The sequence below is a fragment of the Leucoraja erinacea genome, chromosome 5 (genome assembly GCF_028641065.1).
Source record: "Leucoraja erinacea ecotype New England chromosome 5, Leri_hhj_1, whole genome shotgun sequence".
NCBI classification, from domain to species: domain Eukaryota; kingdom Metazoa; phylum Chordata; class Chondrichthyes; order Rajiformes; family Rajidae; genus Leucoraja; species Leucoraja erinaceus.
In genome coordinates this window covers 85,831,991-85,848,309 of record NC_073381.1, presented here as the reverse complement: position 1 = coordinate 85,848,309, position 16,319 = coordinate 85,831,991, and the positions used below count along the sequence as shown (strand labels likewise).

The 16,319-nt window shown below is 43.9% G+C and overlaps 1 protein-coding gene across 4 annotated transcripts in view; it reads left to right on the top strand.

Annotated features, from left to right (window-relative positions):
• Positions 1 to 16,319, top strand: part of eloal (elongin A, like) — a 65,777-nt gene that overhangs the window by 8,042 nt on the left and 41,416 nt on the right. For 3 of the 4 annotated variants that reach the window (XM_055636152.1, XM_055636151.1, XM_055636150.1), the window contains exons 2-5: positions 4,155 to 4,211; positions 5,430 to 5,542; positions 9,198 to 10,113; positions 14,210 to 14,315. In XM_055636152.1, the coding sequence (XP_055492127.1) occupies positions 4,155 to 4,211; positions 5,430 to 5,542; positions 9,198 to 10,113; positions 14,210 to 14,315 (1,192 nt within the window). Of the gene's footprint in view, positions 1 to 3,316; positions 3,894 to 4,154; positions 4,212 to 5,429; positions 5,543 to 9,197; positions 10,114 to 14,209; positions 14,316 to 16,319 lie in introns of those variants that run through there. The other variant, XM_055636153.1, reaches the window with a different exon arrangement.

The window sequence follows — 16,319 nt, the reverse complement described above, 5'->3', positions numbered from 1 at the left end:
GAGGTCAGGACCGCTCTCTAGTTGGTGAGAGGATGGTTCATTTGCCTGATAACAGTTGGGAAGAACCTGTCCCTGAATCCGAAGGTGTGTGTTTTTACACTTCTGCACTTCTTGCCTGATGGGAGAGGGGAGAAGGGGGAGACTGGTCCTTGATTTATGCTTGTGAGCTTACCGGGGCAATGTTAAGCCTAGATAATGGAAGGATTTGGTTGATTTACATGATGGTCTGGGCTACGTCCACAACTATGCAATTTCTTGCGGTCTTGGATGGAGCTGTTCCCAAACCATGCTGTGATGCATCCCGATTAAATGTTTTCTATGGCAATCTGTAGAAGTTGGTTTGGGATGTTGGGGACATGCCAAACTTCCTAAGCCTTCAAAGGAAGCAGAGGCATTGGTGTACTTTCTTGGCCATTACTTTGATGTGGCTGGTCCAGGACACAATACCAATGATATTTATTCCATCGAACTTGAAGCTTTCAATCATCTCTACTTTAGCACCATCATTGTATACCGGGGTATCTGCACTGCTGCACTTCCTGAAGTTGATCACAATCACCTTGGGTCTTGCTGACATTGAGGGAGACATTGTTGGCTTGGCACCAGTTTACGAGGTTCTCAATCTCCTTCCTGTACCAAGTCTCATCATTATTTGATCTCGGGCCCACTCTGGTGGTGTCGTGTGTGAATTTTTTTAATTGTGTTGGATTGGTATTTGGTTGCATGGTCATGGGTGTAGAAGGAGTACAGAAGGGGGCTAAGATCGCATCCTTGTAGGGCACCATTATTGAGGATTATCGTGGAGGATGATTTGTCACCTATCCTCTCACTGATTGTCCAGTTGCAACTTGGAGTGCTGACTCCTAGATCCCCGAGTTTGGAGATGAACCTGTATGGGATAATGGTATTGAAAGCAGAGCTGAGTCTAGAATACGATGGACACAAAATGCTGGAGTAACTCAGCAGGACAGGCAGCATCTCTGGTGAAAAGGAATGGGTGACATTTCGGGTCAAAACCCTTCTTCAAGTATTCTATGAATAGGAGTCCGATGTAGGTGCCTTTCTTATCAATATGTTTGGACTATTGTGAGCAGTTTTGGGCCCCATATCTGAGGAAGGATGTGCTTGTGTTGGAGAGGGTCCAGGAGGTTTACGTGAATAATCCCAGGAATGGTTGGGTTAACAGATGATGAGCATACGGCACTCGCTGGAGTTTAGAAGAATGAGGGGGCACCTCATTGAAACTTACCGAATAGTGAAAGGCCTGGATAGAGTGTGTGGAGAGGATGTTTCCACTAGTGGGAGAGTCTAGGCATAGCCACAGAATAAAAGAGCGTACCTTTAGAAAGGGGATGAGAAGAAATGTCTTTAGTCAGAGGGTGGTGAATAGTGTTACAAAGTTACCAACCTAGATTCACCAGAAAGAAAATGGGGTAAAAAGGTTTAAATTGGATAAAGTGTTGGTTTAGACTCATCCCCTTGGTTGTTGGTGTGCTTAAGTTGGTTAAATAATTCAATTGAGTTTATAGGGAGGAACTATTTCTAAAATACAACAAACCTTGTTCTAGGGGCCATGACCATAAAACAAGGCTCGTGTCAGATATCATGCCTTTGCACAAAGAATAGGGGGAAATATGAAGTGACGCCCCTCCAAATCTGGTGAAAGTGGTGAAGTTGAGAATCAATTGGGCTTTTAAAATGGTGAGGTTTAGAGTCTGAGGAAGAGTCCGGACCCAAAACATCTCCTATCTATTTTCTCCAGGGATATTACCGGACCCGGTGAGTTACTCCAGCACTTTGTGCCCATCCTTGAGGTTTAGAGTTTTGTCAGCATGGGTTTTAAGAGCTAGAGAATCAAGCTAGGTCATTGTAAATGCCCCAAGTGTGTAGATGAGTGGTAGAACCTGGGTGGGGAGGGGGTCTGATGGGGAATGTGGGGAGAATAAAAATGGGATGATGTAGATTGGATGCAATGGGCGGTTGGTGGTCAGGATGGGCCAGAGAGCCTGTATTTCTGCTGAACTGCAATGCAAATCCACAGCAAAAAAGAAAGTGCTGGAGGGACTCGTTAGGCCAGGCAGTATCTGTAGAAGGGATAATGGAGAGATAATGGTTTGAGATCATTTTTCAGATTCTAAATGCATTTAAATTAACTGAACGACAGAACAAGCTTGTGGGTTAAACTGAATGAACTAATCCTGATTCTATCTTCTTGAGCCTTTTTGCATGTGAAAGGTAACCGCTACAGAAGAGGCTATTTATTCCTTTGTTTTGGGTAGTGTGACAACACGTCCCCATTAGTGTAGTTTTGAGGTACAGTGTGGAAACGGGCGCTTCAATCCACCGAGTCTGTGCCTACCGTATTCACCCCGTACACTAACACTATCCTACACACACACACTAGGGACAATTTACAATTTTACCAAAGCCAATTAATTTACAAACCTGCACGCCTTTGGGATGTGGGAGGAAACGGGAGCACCCGGAAAACCCACGACGTCACACGAAGAACGTACAAACTCTGTACAGGCAGCACCTGTAGTCAGGATCGAACCTGGGTCTCTGGCGCTGGGAGCCAGCAACTCTACCGCTGCGCCACCGTGCCCTTTAATGTCCATTCCTCTCATGGCCACAGGAAAATGACCCACAGCCATGTCCAATTAAGGGTGTTTGATTAATTAACACAATCCTACTGACCTTATCCTTGGAGGCAAGGGGGCGAGGGAGAGAGGAAGCTGTGGGGATGATTCTGGACCCTCTTGTTTGTCTTTAAAATAAAGCCAATTGGGTGAGGTCACCGTGGTGTGTGTGCCAGCATTTTCATTATTTGCATGACCAACACCACAGTGGACACTGGCTCCTATGTAACTGTCTGTTTTGCCATAGCTTTGCTCTGTATTTGTAGTCTGTGCTTTAGTTACTGTCCATAGTAAAGAATTCCGCACATTAATGCTTTTTAATAAGAAGTGTGTAGGAAGGAACTGTAGATGCTGTTTTTAAACTGAAGATGGACACAAAAAGCTGGAGTAACTCAGTGGGTCGGGCACCGTCTCTGGAGAAAAGGAACAGTTGACATTTTGGGTTGAGACCCTTCCTGAGGCTGAGTGTCAGGGGAAAGGGAAATGAGAGATATCGATGGTGAAATAGAGAGATATACTGTCGAACAAATGAATGAAAGATATGCAAAAGGCAACAATGATCAAGGAAAGGTGGAGCCCACAATGGTCCATTGTTGGCTGTGGGTATGGTGAAAACAAGTTATATAGACAGTGAAACTCAAAAGGACAACAGTGAAACTAGTATGATGACTAGGGTGGGGGAGGGAGAGAGGGGTTGGAGAAATCGCTATTCATACTGCTGGGTTGTAAGGAATTAATACATTCTTTCCAAGCTTTCTCACTTTGTTTGCAAGTTCTTGATTGATCCTGCAGTAGTTTGTGTCACTGGCCTCAATGTGTGAAAACTGAATATTTTCAGTGCTACATTTCGTCTCGCCACCCCGCCCAGAGCAACGAGGGAATACCTATTCGAGGGAATAAACTGACTGAGGATGGAATGTACAAACCAGTTTGCTGCCATTCTGTGCTGCATTATAACACCGTGCATCACTCAGCTGAGCTGTAAATGATGCGTTGTCATGGTTTCCTTGCTTAAGCAGGTGGTGAACATTACGAGTGCCTACTTTTTCCTGGGGGGGGTTTGAGGGCATCGCCAGCGAGGCCAACTCTTTTCTGCTGCCCGTGTGGTTGCAGTCGATTTTAAGTTGCTCGTTTATAGTACATGGTAAATGTAGTAGGTCAAATCCAACACTCCCATAGATAGACACTGAGCTCACTGCTGACTCAGCCATTCCACGGCCCAAAGAGAACATGGAATCATTTGCCTTGTATGTGGTAGGTGGCCACTTACATTGTCAAAACATTTTGAAAGTTAAATTTTGACAACCGTTTGTGTTCAGGTTAGGAATGTTTAGATGCCACATGTCAAATATAGTGAAGTTCATGCTTCTATGTTGAGCTTGGGGTGAGAAGCTTGTAAGTATTTTAACAATAAATTGGCAGCAAATTAACCTCTCAATGTTTGGTGTACGACATGCATTTAAATCTGTAATTGCACTCTACTAACACACTGATGTATTTGTGGATTTATTTCAGATTCTGAAGTTGTTGAAACGTTTGCAGGATTTAAATATCACCGTTGATGTCCTGGTGGTAAGACACAATATCTGTATTAAAGAAAAACCTTGTATAGGTGACGTTTATGGGCCAGGAGCCTCCTTCGGACTGAAGAAGGGTCCTGCCCGAAACGTCTTCTATTCATGTTCTCCAGAGATGTGTTGGAAGGAACTGCAGATGTTGGTTTACACTGAAGATGGAACACAAGATGCTGGAGTAACTCACCGGGATGGGCAGCATCTCTGGATACAAGGAATGGGTGACGTTTCGGGTCCAGACCCTCCTTCAGATGGAGGGGGAGAAACAGAGATATGCAAGGGTAAGGTGTGAAAACGAGACATCAAAAGGGACAGAGCACAAGGAGAATGTAGAATAGATCATTGATAGTTGTGGGGAATTGACAACAAAGCATACAAACATAAAATGTAATCAGGAGTCAGACTGGCCAGGGAACTAGGATGGGGGATGGATGGAGAGAGAAGGAAAGCAGGCGTTACTAGGTTAGAGAAGCCAATATTAATACCGCTGGGTTGTCAGCTACCCAAGCGAAATACGAGTTGCTGTTCCTCCAGTTTGTGTTGGGCCTCACTCTGACAGTAGAGGAGGCCCAGGACAGAAAGGTCAATGTAGGAATGGGAAGGGGAGTTTAAGTGTTTAGCAACCAGGAGATCAGGTAGGTTTAGGCTGCCTGACTCGCTGAGTTACTCCAGCACTTTGTATCTTTTCTTGGCCTGATGAAGGATCCCGATCCAAAACATCGCCTATCATGTTCTCCAAAAATGTTGGCTGACCTGCTGAGTTACTCCAGCACTTGTGTCTTTTGTTTTTGTAAACCAGCACCTTCTTAAAGAAAAACCTTGTCAGTTGAACGCAGATTGGATTGTTTTAATTGCTAATTCATTTTATGGTTCTGATTGAGAGAGATTTACTATTTTGCCTAGATGTCAACGAGAAGTTAAATTCTTGAAATGATATTTTTCTTTATAAATGTAGACACGAGGAATAGCAGGTGCTGGTTTACAAAAACAAAAGACACTAAGTGCTGGAGTAACTCAGCAGGTCAGGCAGCATCTCTGGAGAACATGCACAGGTAACGTTTCAGGTCGGGTCCTTTCTTTAAACTGACGAAGGGTCCTGATCCGAAATGTTGTCTATCCATGTTCTCCAGAGAGGCTGCCTGATCTGCTGAGTTACTCGGTACTTTTTGGCTCATTGAAGTAGTTAAAAAATGTTTGAATTTTTACTTTTTTTTAGGAAACCGGAATAGGAAAAACAGTAAATGGATTCAGGAAAAATCAAGATGTTGGTGACATAGCCAAAGAGTTGGTGTACCAGTGGAAAAAACTTATTCCTCAGCAATCTTCCAGGTAGATAACTTCCAGATGGGGCTGCAAACTTTGCTATTAAGCACAAATTATCGTTTCTTGATGCTCCACGTGATCAGCTTGTGACAGAATCGCCCAATGAAGTTCAAGTTATTTATTATGAAAAGTAATTGATCTTTTTTCCAAAATGTTGGGCCTGAAATTCCTGTGTTAGGTGAGATTGCGAGTCTGAATGCCATAGATAGACGCACAATGCTGGAGTAACTCTGCGGGACAGGCAGCATCTCTGGAGAGAAGGAATGGGTGGCATGATGTTTTGGGTCGAGACTCTTATTCAGACTGAGAGTCAGGAGAGAGGGAGACTCGAGTGATATGGAAGGGTAAGGTATGAAAACCAGACTTCAAAGGGGACAGGGAAAATAGATCATTGTTAGCAAGGGGAAGTTGACAACGAAGCATACAAAGATCAAATTTAATCAGGACAGTCAGACTGTTCAAAAAACTAGGATAGTTTAAGGATGGGGAGAGAGGGAAAGCAAGGATTACATGGACAAATCAATATTCATACCATTGGGTTGTAAGTTGCCCAACAAAATATGAGGTGCTGTTCCTCCGGTTTGCGTTGGGTCTCACTCTGACAGTGGAGGAGGCCCAGGGCAGAAAGATCAGTGTGGGAATGGGAGGGGGAGTTAGTGTTTAGCAACCAGGAAATCATGTAGGTTTAGGCGGATGAGTGGATGTCAGCGAAACGACTCCAGTCTGAATGCCATGGCTGATGATCAGGGCTGAATTACTGGGCAAAATGAAACTATGCCTGACTGTTTCAAGTTGTATTAGGGTTCACCATCCTTCTGCCCACTACACCCTCAAATGGACACCAGTGGAACGGATGTCACCTGGAGAACAGCATGTTCTTCCTAAGACATTTACAAAAGCCTTGAACCTTGACGAGGATTCAGAAATCAATACACAAAGTGCTGGAGGAACTCAGCAAGTCAGACTGCATTCGTGGCAGTAACGGACGGACAACATTTTGTGTCGGGATACTTTTTCAGACTCCCCACCCGAAGCATTGGCGACCCATTCCCACCAAGCATGCTGTCTGATCTCTCTGGCATTTTGTGTTTTGCTCGATTCCAGCATCTGCAGGTCCTTGCCTTTACAGTTATCATGAATGGATTTTATTTGGCTCTGGAGCAAGTTGATTTTCTGGCATTCAATTCTTCCGCCCAAAGAGATCTAAGTGTACAATTTGTCTTTAGTCAGAAGGTGGTGAATCTGAGGAATTCATTGCCACAGGTGGCTGTGGAGGACGTTAATGGATATTTTAAAAGCAGAGATTGACACATTCTTGATTAGTTCAGGTGTCAGTGGTTATGGGGAGAAGGCAGGAGAATGGGGTTGAGGGGGAAAGATAGATTGGCTGTAATTGAATAGCGGCATAGACTCAATTGGCTGAGTGGCCTAATTCTACACTTGTGTCTAATGAACATTATTTATAGGTTAAAAAATACCGAAAGAAATTTGGAAGAAATCTGTTGTCCCCATGCCTGAGGATGAATCAGGGCTGTGTTGAGTGTAATCTAGTGGTGTCTCATTTTCAGTGTGCTCTCTCATCAAAATGAATCTCCGCTTGGCTGCGATCACGTGTTGATTTCAGCACAAATTAGCTCCGTGCCATTCTGGGGCGGTACGGTGGCGCGGCTTCCGAGACCCAGGTTCAATCCTGACTACGGGTGTTGTCTGTTTGTACGTACTCCACATGACCTGCGTGCATTTTCTCCGGCTGCTCCGGTTTCCTCCCACAATCCAAAGATGTGCATTCTTGTAGATTAATAGGTTTGATAAAACTTGTAAAGTGTGTAGGATAGTGCTAGTGTATGGAATGATCGCTGGTCAGCGTGGCCTCGGTGGGACGAAGGGCCTGTTTCTGTGCTGTATCTCTAAGCTAAACTAAGTGACAGGTTGGGGATTTTTTTTTTTCCTAAATACATCAAAAAGACATAAATTTTTGTCATTTTATATTACATTTAATTTAATCAAAAATTGGTTTGAATCCATAAAAAAAATAATTAGGTATTAGAACTACTGTTAGAAAGGAGATGAGATTTAAATTTAGAGGTTAAATCATTTTGAGTTATCTCATTACCCTACCGGGCGGGGGCGCTATGAGACGGCTGCCCTGCCAGCAGCGTGTTCGTTATTTCTACTTCAGCAGTGGGTGCAGCCTGGACTTTTTCAGATCGCCGGCCTGCGGACTGTTCAGCCTGAAGCCGTGGTCTGCGGAGCTTCTAGCCGCGGGTGCGGCGTCCGGATCCTGGGATCCCTCGTTGGAGATCCCCGGAGGAGAAGAGCTCCGGCCCGCCGGCCTGCGGCCTTCAACATCTTGAAGCTGCGGGCGCGGAGTGGACTTGCCATCTGGAGTGGGACCCCTCGCCGGGGATCATGGGAGAAGAGCTCCGACCACCGGCCTGCGGCCTACATCATCTTGAAGCCGCAGTCTCCGGTAGGGAAGCACCGATTCGGGACTTACCTTCCAGAAGAGAGGGCCTGTACATCTGGCCGCCTGCAGCGGCGACTGCGGAGGTTCATGGGCCCCGACCACAGGGAACAATGGAGGAGGACTGACTGTAGTTTGTGCCTTCCACCACAATGAAGAATGCTGTGGTGGAGGTTACACAAAAAAGCTGGAGAAACTCAGCGGGTGCAGCAGCATCTATGGAGCGAAGGAGATAGGCAACGTTTCGGGCCGAAACCCTTCTTCGCTCCATAGATGCTGCTGCACCCGCTGAGTTTCTCCAGCTTTTTTGTGTAACCTTCGATTCTCCAGCATCTGCAGTTCCCTCTTAAACAATGCTGTGGTGGATGTTTGTGTTAAATGTTATTGTGTATTGTGTGTTCTTTTTGATTGTACCGCTGCTGGCAAATTCATTTCACTGCACTTTATTATGGATGTGATGAATAAATTTGATTGATTGATTGATTAACTTAACTGGAGAGTTGTTGCCTTAGTCTGACATAAGGCACAAGTTTAGTTTATCATTATCACATGTACTGAGGTACAGGAAAAAGCTTTTGCTTGCATGCTATCCAGTGAAAGAAACAAAATATATATGAATACAATCAAGCTGTCTATGGTGCACAGATAAAGGCACAACACCCAGTGCAAGATATAATACTGAATAAAGTCCGATTGAAAATAGTTGAAAGGTTCTCCAGTGAGGTAGATGGGAGGTCAGGATTGTACTCTAGCTGATGAGAGGACGGTTCAGTTACCTGATAACAACTGGGAAGAAACTCCCTTAAACTAGAGGTGTGCATTTTCAAACTTCTGTCTTGTGGGAGAGGGGAGAAGATGTAGTGACCAGAGGGAGACTGGTCCTTGATTATGCTCGTGGCCTTGCCGAGGCTGTGTGACGAAGGAAACGCCAGAAGTGGCATAAGTGCACTGTGACCAAACTGTTAGTGAAATAACTCTCGACATGAGGAGTAACCATTGATTTAAATAATGTGATGAGCGATACACCTCAAGACTTTTCAATTTCAAAATTGTCTTTAAATGTGTATATGTTCAAAATATTTTGCATAGTCATCAATTATTTATTGAGCTTTTCTTTTTCAATTAAAAAAAAAATATATTTTCTCTTTTCAATTGCGCCTTTCATTGGAATGGTGAAAACCAAAATTTGTGGAACAGCGGGGAACAGAGTAAAAAGAAAGGAGAAAAACATTGTGAGCACAATGAGAAGGCAGCTGGAAGGGAAAAGGCAAGTAAGTCAACAAGGCTGTCCAGTCGTGCAGAGGTCCCGCCAGGGAATAAATGTGCGAGGCTTTTAAATGAGGAAGAAAGCCCAGAAAAACACGATGGGGTTACGACTGATCAGCAACCTTCCGTTGACAATCCAGTTCAGTTAAAGACCAACGAGTCCAAATCATCACGACAAGAAAAGAAAGAATGTAGTCATTGTGCAAAACGCAATTCTTCGCCAGAGCAGCGATTTGTTAAATGTGCAAAATCCCACAAGGACAAAAGTACCTCCCGAACAAAAGATAAAAAAACAGTTGGTAATGATGGAATCATGAAAGACCAGGATAAGAGGGGATCTTCGCTGGGAATCTCTCCAACGTCCCACAATGACTCCAAGGGAGGATCTAACTCAGGAAAGAGTACTCGTAAGAATGGTGAAAAGAAGAAAAACAAATCTACGGATACAACGAAACGTGGCAATTTGGCTAGCAAGCAAGAGAAATGTTCTGAAAAGGAGGAAGGAAGTCTCGGATCAAACAAACCACAGGCCATCTCACGTGAACCGAAAGAGAGTATTAAAGGGAGTAAAATGGAAGAATTATCAGACAATGGAAATGATGAGTTTGAAAAACCGGTAATGTCATTTGATTCATATATGAACTATGAGGAACCAAATAGGAAAGCACGCAGACCCCACCAGAAGAAAAAAATGTCCATTTTGGAAAAGGACAAATGGATCTCTCCTACTTTGAAGGAGATTAATGTATGTCCATCACCTCATAGGAAGGAACGCAAAAGCAAGGGAAATGCAACTAAAAGACATCAATGTGAAGACGACATTTGGACTGAACAAGCAAATAAAAAGGTATATCAATTGAAAGGAAACAGTAATTGTAAGAACTTTCAGCATTAAGGAAGTTTAGAAAAAAAATGGAAAGGCCATACGGAGTTGGTGTTTAAAGGCCTGTTACTTCAAACACACACGGCGCTTGGCCTCTCCATTTTGATACTACAGGAAGCAACCTCAAGGTTGGTGACTGTAATAGTGAACATAACAGTAGAACTTAAAGATGACATTAACAAGGACAAGGCCATAGGAGATGAAAGAATAAACGCACTTGTCAACTTTTCATATTTGGAATGCTAAACATCTTAATTTTTAAGTTAATTTAACAATCTTGCATATAAAATGGCGCAAAGTGCTGGAGTAACTCAGCAGGACAGGCAGCATCTCTGGAGAACGTGGATAGGCAATGTTTCGGGTCGGGTCCCTTATGCAGATCCTGAGCTTCTGAAGAAGGGTCCTGACCCGAAAGGTCACCTCTCCATGTTCTCCAGAGATGTTGCCTGACCCGCTGAGTTACTCCAGCACTTTGTGTCATTTTGTGTATTAATCGGATTGTGCAGTTCTTTGTTTCTACAATCTTGCATATGTCGCCTCTGAATTTTGAACTTCACAGTTGTATGTGGGGTTGTCAAGGTGACTTGATTGGAGTGGTGAGCTTGGAAACTATTGATAACAAGAATACTTTTAACAGGTCATGATGGATAAGTGTTGGGAGGTAGTGGTTGATGACAAGAATCAGCCGTGTGACACTTTGAAAGTTAGGAAGATGGGGACACATTGTGACCTGGTTACAATCTATTGAGTGAAATTGGGAATTTCAACTGGGAATTCTTTGAAAATATGGGCATTCCAGTGATGTAATGCATGCCTTCAACCTTCACTGTTTAGGTCAGAGATACTGTATGGAAACAGGCCCTTCGGCCCACTGAGCCCACGCTGCCCATCAATCACCCATTCACACTCGTTCTATGTTATCCCACTTTCATATCCACAAACCACATACTCAAGGGATTTTTTTATTTTTTTTTTAAAGAGGTCGATTAACCTACAAACCCGCATGTCTTTGGGATGTGGGTTGGAAGCCAGAGCACCTGGAGGAAACCAATGTGGTTCCGGGAAGAACTAGCAAACTCCACATAGACAGCACCCGAGGTCAGGATCAAACTAGGTCTCGGTTCCTGTGAGGCAGCAGCTCTACCTCTGCTGGTTTACACCAGGGATAGACACAAAAAGCCCTTTCTGACCTGGGCCTCCATTGTCAGTGTGAGGCCAAGTGCAAATTGGAGGAACAGCATCTCATGTTTCACTCTGGCAGCTTACAGCCCAGCGGTATTCTCTAACTTCAAGTATGCTCTAACTCTAACCCTTTCATGTCCTAGCTCTCTCTCTCGGTCCATCTCTCTCCCTGTTTCCATGCTGTATCTCTGAACTAAACGAAACCAAGGCCTTTTGTTTCAGGTTGGATGAATAGTAATCCTATATAACATTTGCCAAAAGTAGAAGTGGCAGATACCATTGTAGTTAGACAGTAATCTTTAAAATACAAGCAAGCTGGCTATCTTTACTGGAAATCTCTCAACACCTAATGATATTTGCTATAATAGACAGGCAGCATAGATTTGCAGAGGGTTTGACTGCTACTGGAACTTTTAAGTAATCAAAGTACGGTTAAAGAGACTGCAATAGATGCTGTGTGTTTGAATACACAGAAGCCATTTGATAAGGCAAGATGCAACAGATGTTTAGGACGGATGCTGGTTTAAACCAAAATTAGACATGAAATGCTGGAATAACTCAGCGGGCGAGGCAGCATCTCTAGAGAAAAGGAATAGATGATGTTTCGGGTCGAGATCCTTATGTTGCATACTTGAAAAAACCCAGAAGCCATTTGCTAAGGCAGTATATTGTCATTCATAACCCGGCTAGGAAGGGAATTCCGCGAGGAGAATTACAAAAATGTTTTTGAGGCAAAGAGTAAGATGATGGAGGGACAGATATTTAAGATCACTGATATTGTGCAATGGTGGCTTGGGAATCTATGCTAAGATTTTATATAAATCACTGAAAGAGTAAAGAACTGGGTACAGAAAAAGCGAGATTGACACTAGAACTTAAGAATACTGCACTATAGAGGAAAGTCGGTGCTGTGCAGAAAAATGTATGCAGTAAAACAGCTAGTGGAGTAGTGGAATAAATAGGTGTACAGAACAATGATTAATTGGTTATTAATGCACTGCAACATTGTGTAAATTGGATTCTGGATTGCAAAGTGCACACTTGCTTTCTGCTCTGTTGCTTGTGCTTTGCTCGATAGCTTCTTGGGCCCCATATCTGAGGAAGGTTGTGCTGGCATTGAAGGTGTGCTGGTCCAGAGGTTTACAAGAATGATTCCAGGAGCGATTGGGTTAACATTATGATGAACGTTTGACGGCACTGGGCCAGTAAACTGGGCTGGAGTCTAGAAGGATGGGGACCTCATTGAAACTTACCGAATAGTGAAAGGCCTGGATAGAGTGGAAGTGGAGAGGATGTTTCCATTAGTGGGAGAGTCTAGGACCAGAAGCCATAGCCTTAGAATAAAAGGACTACCTTTTGAAAGGAGATGAGGAGGAATGTCATTATTCAGAGGGTGGTGAATCTGTGGAATTCATTGCCAAAGATGGATGTAGAGGCCAAGTCAATGGATATTTTTTAGGCGGAGATTGATAGATTCTTGATTAGGAAGTGTGTTGGGGATTATCGGGAGAAGGCAGGAGAATGGGATTGAGAGGGAAAGATGGATAAACCATGATTGAATGGCTAAATTGACTTGATGGGCTGAATGGCCTAATTCAGCTCCTAGAATTTATAAACATGAATTTCTTGTATTGCTTTCTGTATGCAATTCAGTCTAACTGTAGTTGTACGACTGAGTTAAGTGTTCAATTACATCTTTAAAAAAGCAAAAAATGCTTTTGGCATTGGCAGCCTTGGCCAACAAATAGCGGTAGGTACCTAATACTCCAGAATCTACAATTCAGGTCGGGTCTGATGGACGATGATAGACACAAAGTGGGTCATGCGGAATTTCTGGAGTAAAAGGATTGGCGATGTTTCGGGTCGGGACCCTTCTTCAGGCTGTAAAAGGATCTCAACAAAAACATGAAAGCAGACTATTATCTAAATGGTGTCCGATTAGGAAAAGGGGAGATGCAACGAGACCTGGGTGTCATGGTACACCAGTCATTGAAAGTAGGCATGCAGGTGCAGCAGGCAGTGAAGAAAGCGAATGGTATGTTAGCATTCATAGCAAAAGGATTCGAGTATAGGAGCAGGGAGGTTCTACTGCAGTTGTACAGGGTCTTGGTGAGACCACACCTGGAGTATTGCGTACAGTTTTGGTCTCCAAATCTGAGGAAGGACATTCTTGCCATAGAGGGAGTGCAGAGAAGGTTCACCAGACTGATTCCTGGGATGTCAGGACTTTCATGTGAAGAAAGACTGATAGACTAGATATACTTGGCTTGTACTCGCTAGAATTTAGGAGATTGAGGGGGGGATCTTATAGAAACTTACAAAATTCTTAAGGGGTTGGACAGGCTAGATGCAGGAAGATTGTTCTCGATGTTGGGGAAGTCCAGGACAAGGGGTCACAGCTTAAGGATAGAGGGGAAATCCTTTAGAGCCGAGATGAGAAAAACATTTTTCACACAGAGAATGGTGAATCTCTGGAACTCTCTGCCACAGAAGGTAGTTGAGGCCAGTTCATTGGCTATATTTAAGAGGGAGTTAAATGTGGCCCTTGTGGCTAAAGGGATCAGGGGGTATAGAGAGAAGGCAGGTACAGGATACTGAGTTGGATGATCAGCCATGATCATATTGAATGGCGGTGCAGGCTCAAAGGGCCGAATGGCCTACTCCTGCACCTATTTTCTATGTTTCTATCCTTTTTCTCTGGTGATGCTGCCTGACCCGCTGAGTTACTTCAGTGCTTTGTGTTTGTCTATCTTTGGTATAAACCAGCACCTGCAGTTTTTTGTTTCTGCATTCAGATGGGCCATCTGCACACTTTTCTATTTGAATAACTTATTTTGATAGGGATAGTTAATGTTATTGTTTCTATTCATTTTTGCAGATAAAAGTTGATATCAGTGCTTTGCTGGATATCCCTTTGCCTAAGTTTTTACCAGATATTACAGAAATGCCTTTTGATTTTCCATCTACATCTCCAGTCAAGAAATGTAAGTGAATCACACACATTTAAGTAGATCAATTTCTTCTTCTCTTTAGCCTTTTCCCCTCAAATTAAACGTCTTCAGCATTTAAACAATGACGGAAAATGTCTTTGACACCTATCCAAAGCTTAGTATTCATCAATGTGCCAGAGCAACTCGGTGCCACTAGACTTCACTTCCCTGCACTGTGGATACCAGACATTGGTCATAGTCATAGAATCACACATCACAGAAACATGCCATTCAGCCCTTTACATCCATACCGGCCATCAAGTACCCATCCATACTAATTCTATTGACCAGCACGGAATCCGTGCCCACCGAGGCCGCACCGACTAGCGATCCCCACACGCTGACACTATCCTACACACGCTAAGGACCATTTGCATTTATACCAAGCCAATTAGCCTACAAACCTTTACATCTTTGGATTGTGGGTGGAAACCGGAGCACCCGGAGAAAACCCACGTGGTCACAGGGAGAACATACAAACTCTGTACAGATCGCACCTGTAGTCAGGATCGAACCCTGGTCTCTAGCGTTGTGAGGCAGCGACTCTACCCCTGCGCCACCGTGCTGCCCTCCATGGTAGTTCAAATGATCATCTTGATACTGACATAGTTTGAGAGTACTACCTCCATCACACACTCCAGCAGTGCTTTCCACAGTCCAAGTGGCCTCTGGGTGCAAAAGTCTTTCCTTTGTGCAAAAGGACATAATCTTTTGAACCTCTTACCCCTTCCCCTGAATCGTGGCCCTCTACTTTTAACCACCGCTGCTAAGAGGATACGTTTCGTACGATGTTTCCTACGATAAGGTCCTCGTAGTTTTGTATACCTCAATCAGCCGCCCCACCAACACCACCCCCACCCCAACCTTCTCTGCTCCAGGGCAAACAAACCCAGCCTGTCCAGGCTCTCAGCTTTGCTGAAATGCTTCATCACCAGCACAACCTGGTGGGGTTTCTCTCCACCCTCCATCTGTATGCACATCCTCCCTACAACATGGTGACTGGAACTGTACACTGTATCCCGCCTCTGGCATAAGCAATGTTCTAAAAGATGTACCTTTACCCCTCTGCTTGTATATTCTATGTCTTGGCTCATGAAGATAAGTATCCAGTATGGTGGAAACTGATTTCATTGTAATTAAGAAAAGCATTTAGTTTAGTTTATTAGTGTCACATGTACCAAGGTACACTGAAAATACTTTTGTCCTGTGCTATCCAGTCAATGAAAAGACAATACCTGATTACAATCAAGCTGCTACAGTGTACAGATACAGGATAACGGGTACATCATTTAGTGCGAGTTAGTCAGATTAAAGATAGTTATATGTTCAATGGGGTAGATAGTAGCTCAGGACTGCTCCAGCTGGTGAGAAGACTGTTCAATTGCCTGATAACAGCTGGGAAGAAACTGTCCCTGAATCTGGAAGTGTGCATTTTCATCGTTCTCGCTGGATGGGAGAGGGGAGAGGGGAGAAGAGGGAGTGAGACTGATCCTCGATTATTCTGCTGGCCTTGCCAAGGCAGTGTGAGGCGTAGATGGAGTTAATGGAAGGGAGGTTGGTTTGTGTCATAGCCTGGGCTACATCCACAACTGCCTTGCATGGTTAAAAATCTGGACATTTGGCCTTCTGCACTCGATAAAATTAAGTCAATAACACTAATCAGGTGTGCACTTAAAAAAAAATGCAAAGGAAATGGAATAAATGAATGAATGCACCACTTCAATGAGATATAATAGCCATAATGTTGGATTCTTGAGCAAAAAACACAAAGTGCTGGAGAAACTCAGCGGGTCAGGCAACATTTGTGAAGACACTAGCACTATCCTACACACACTAGGGACAGTTTACAATGTTACCAAAGCCAATTAACCTACAAATCTGTACATCTTTGATGTGTGGGAGGAAACCCACGCAGTCACAGGGAGAAGGTACAAAGTACACACAGACGGCACCCGTAGTCCAGATCGAACCCGGGTGTCTGACGCTGTAAGGCAGCAA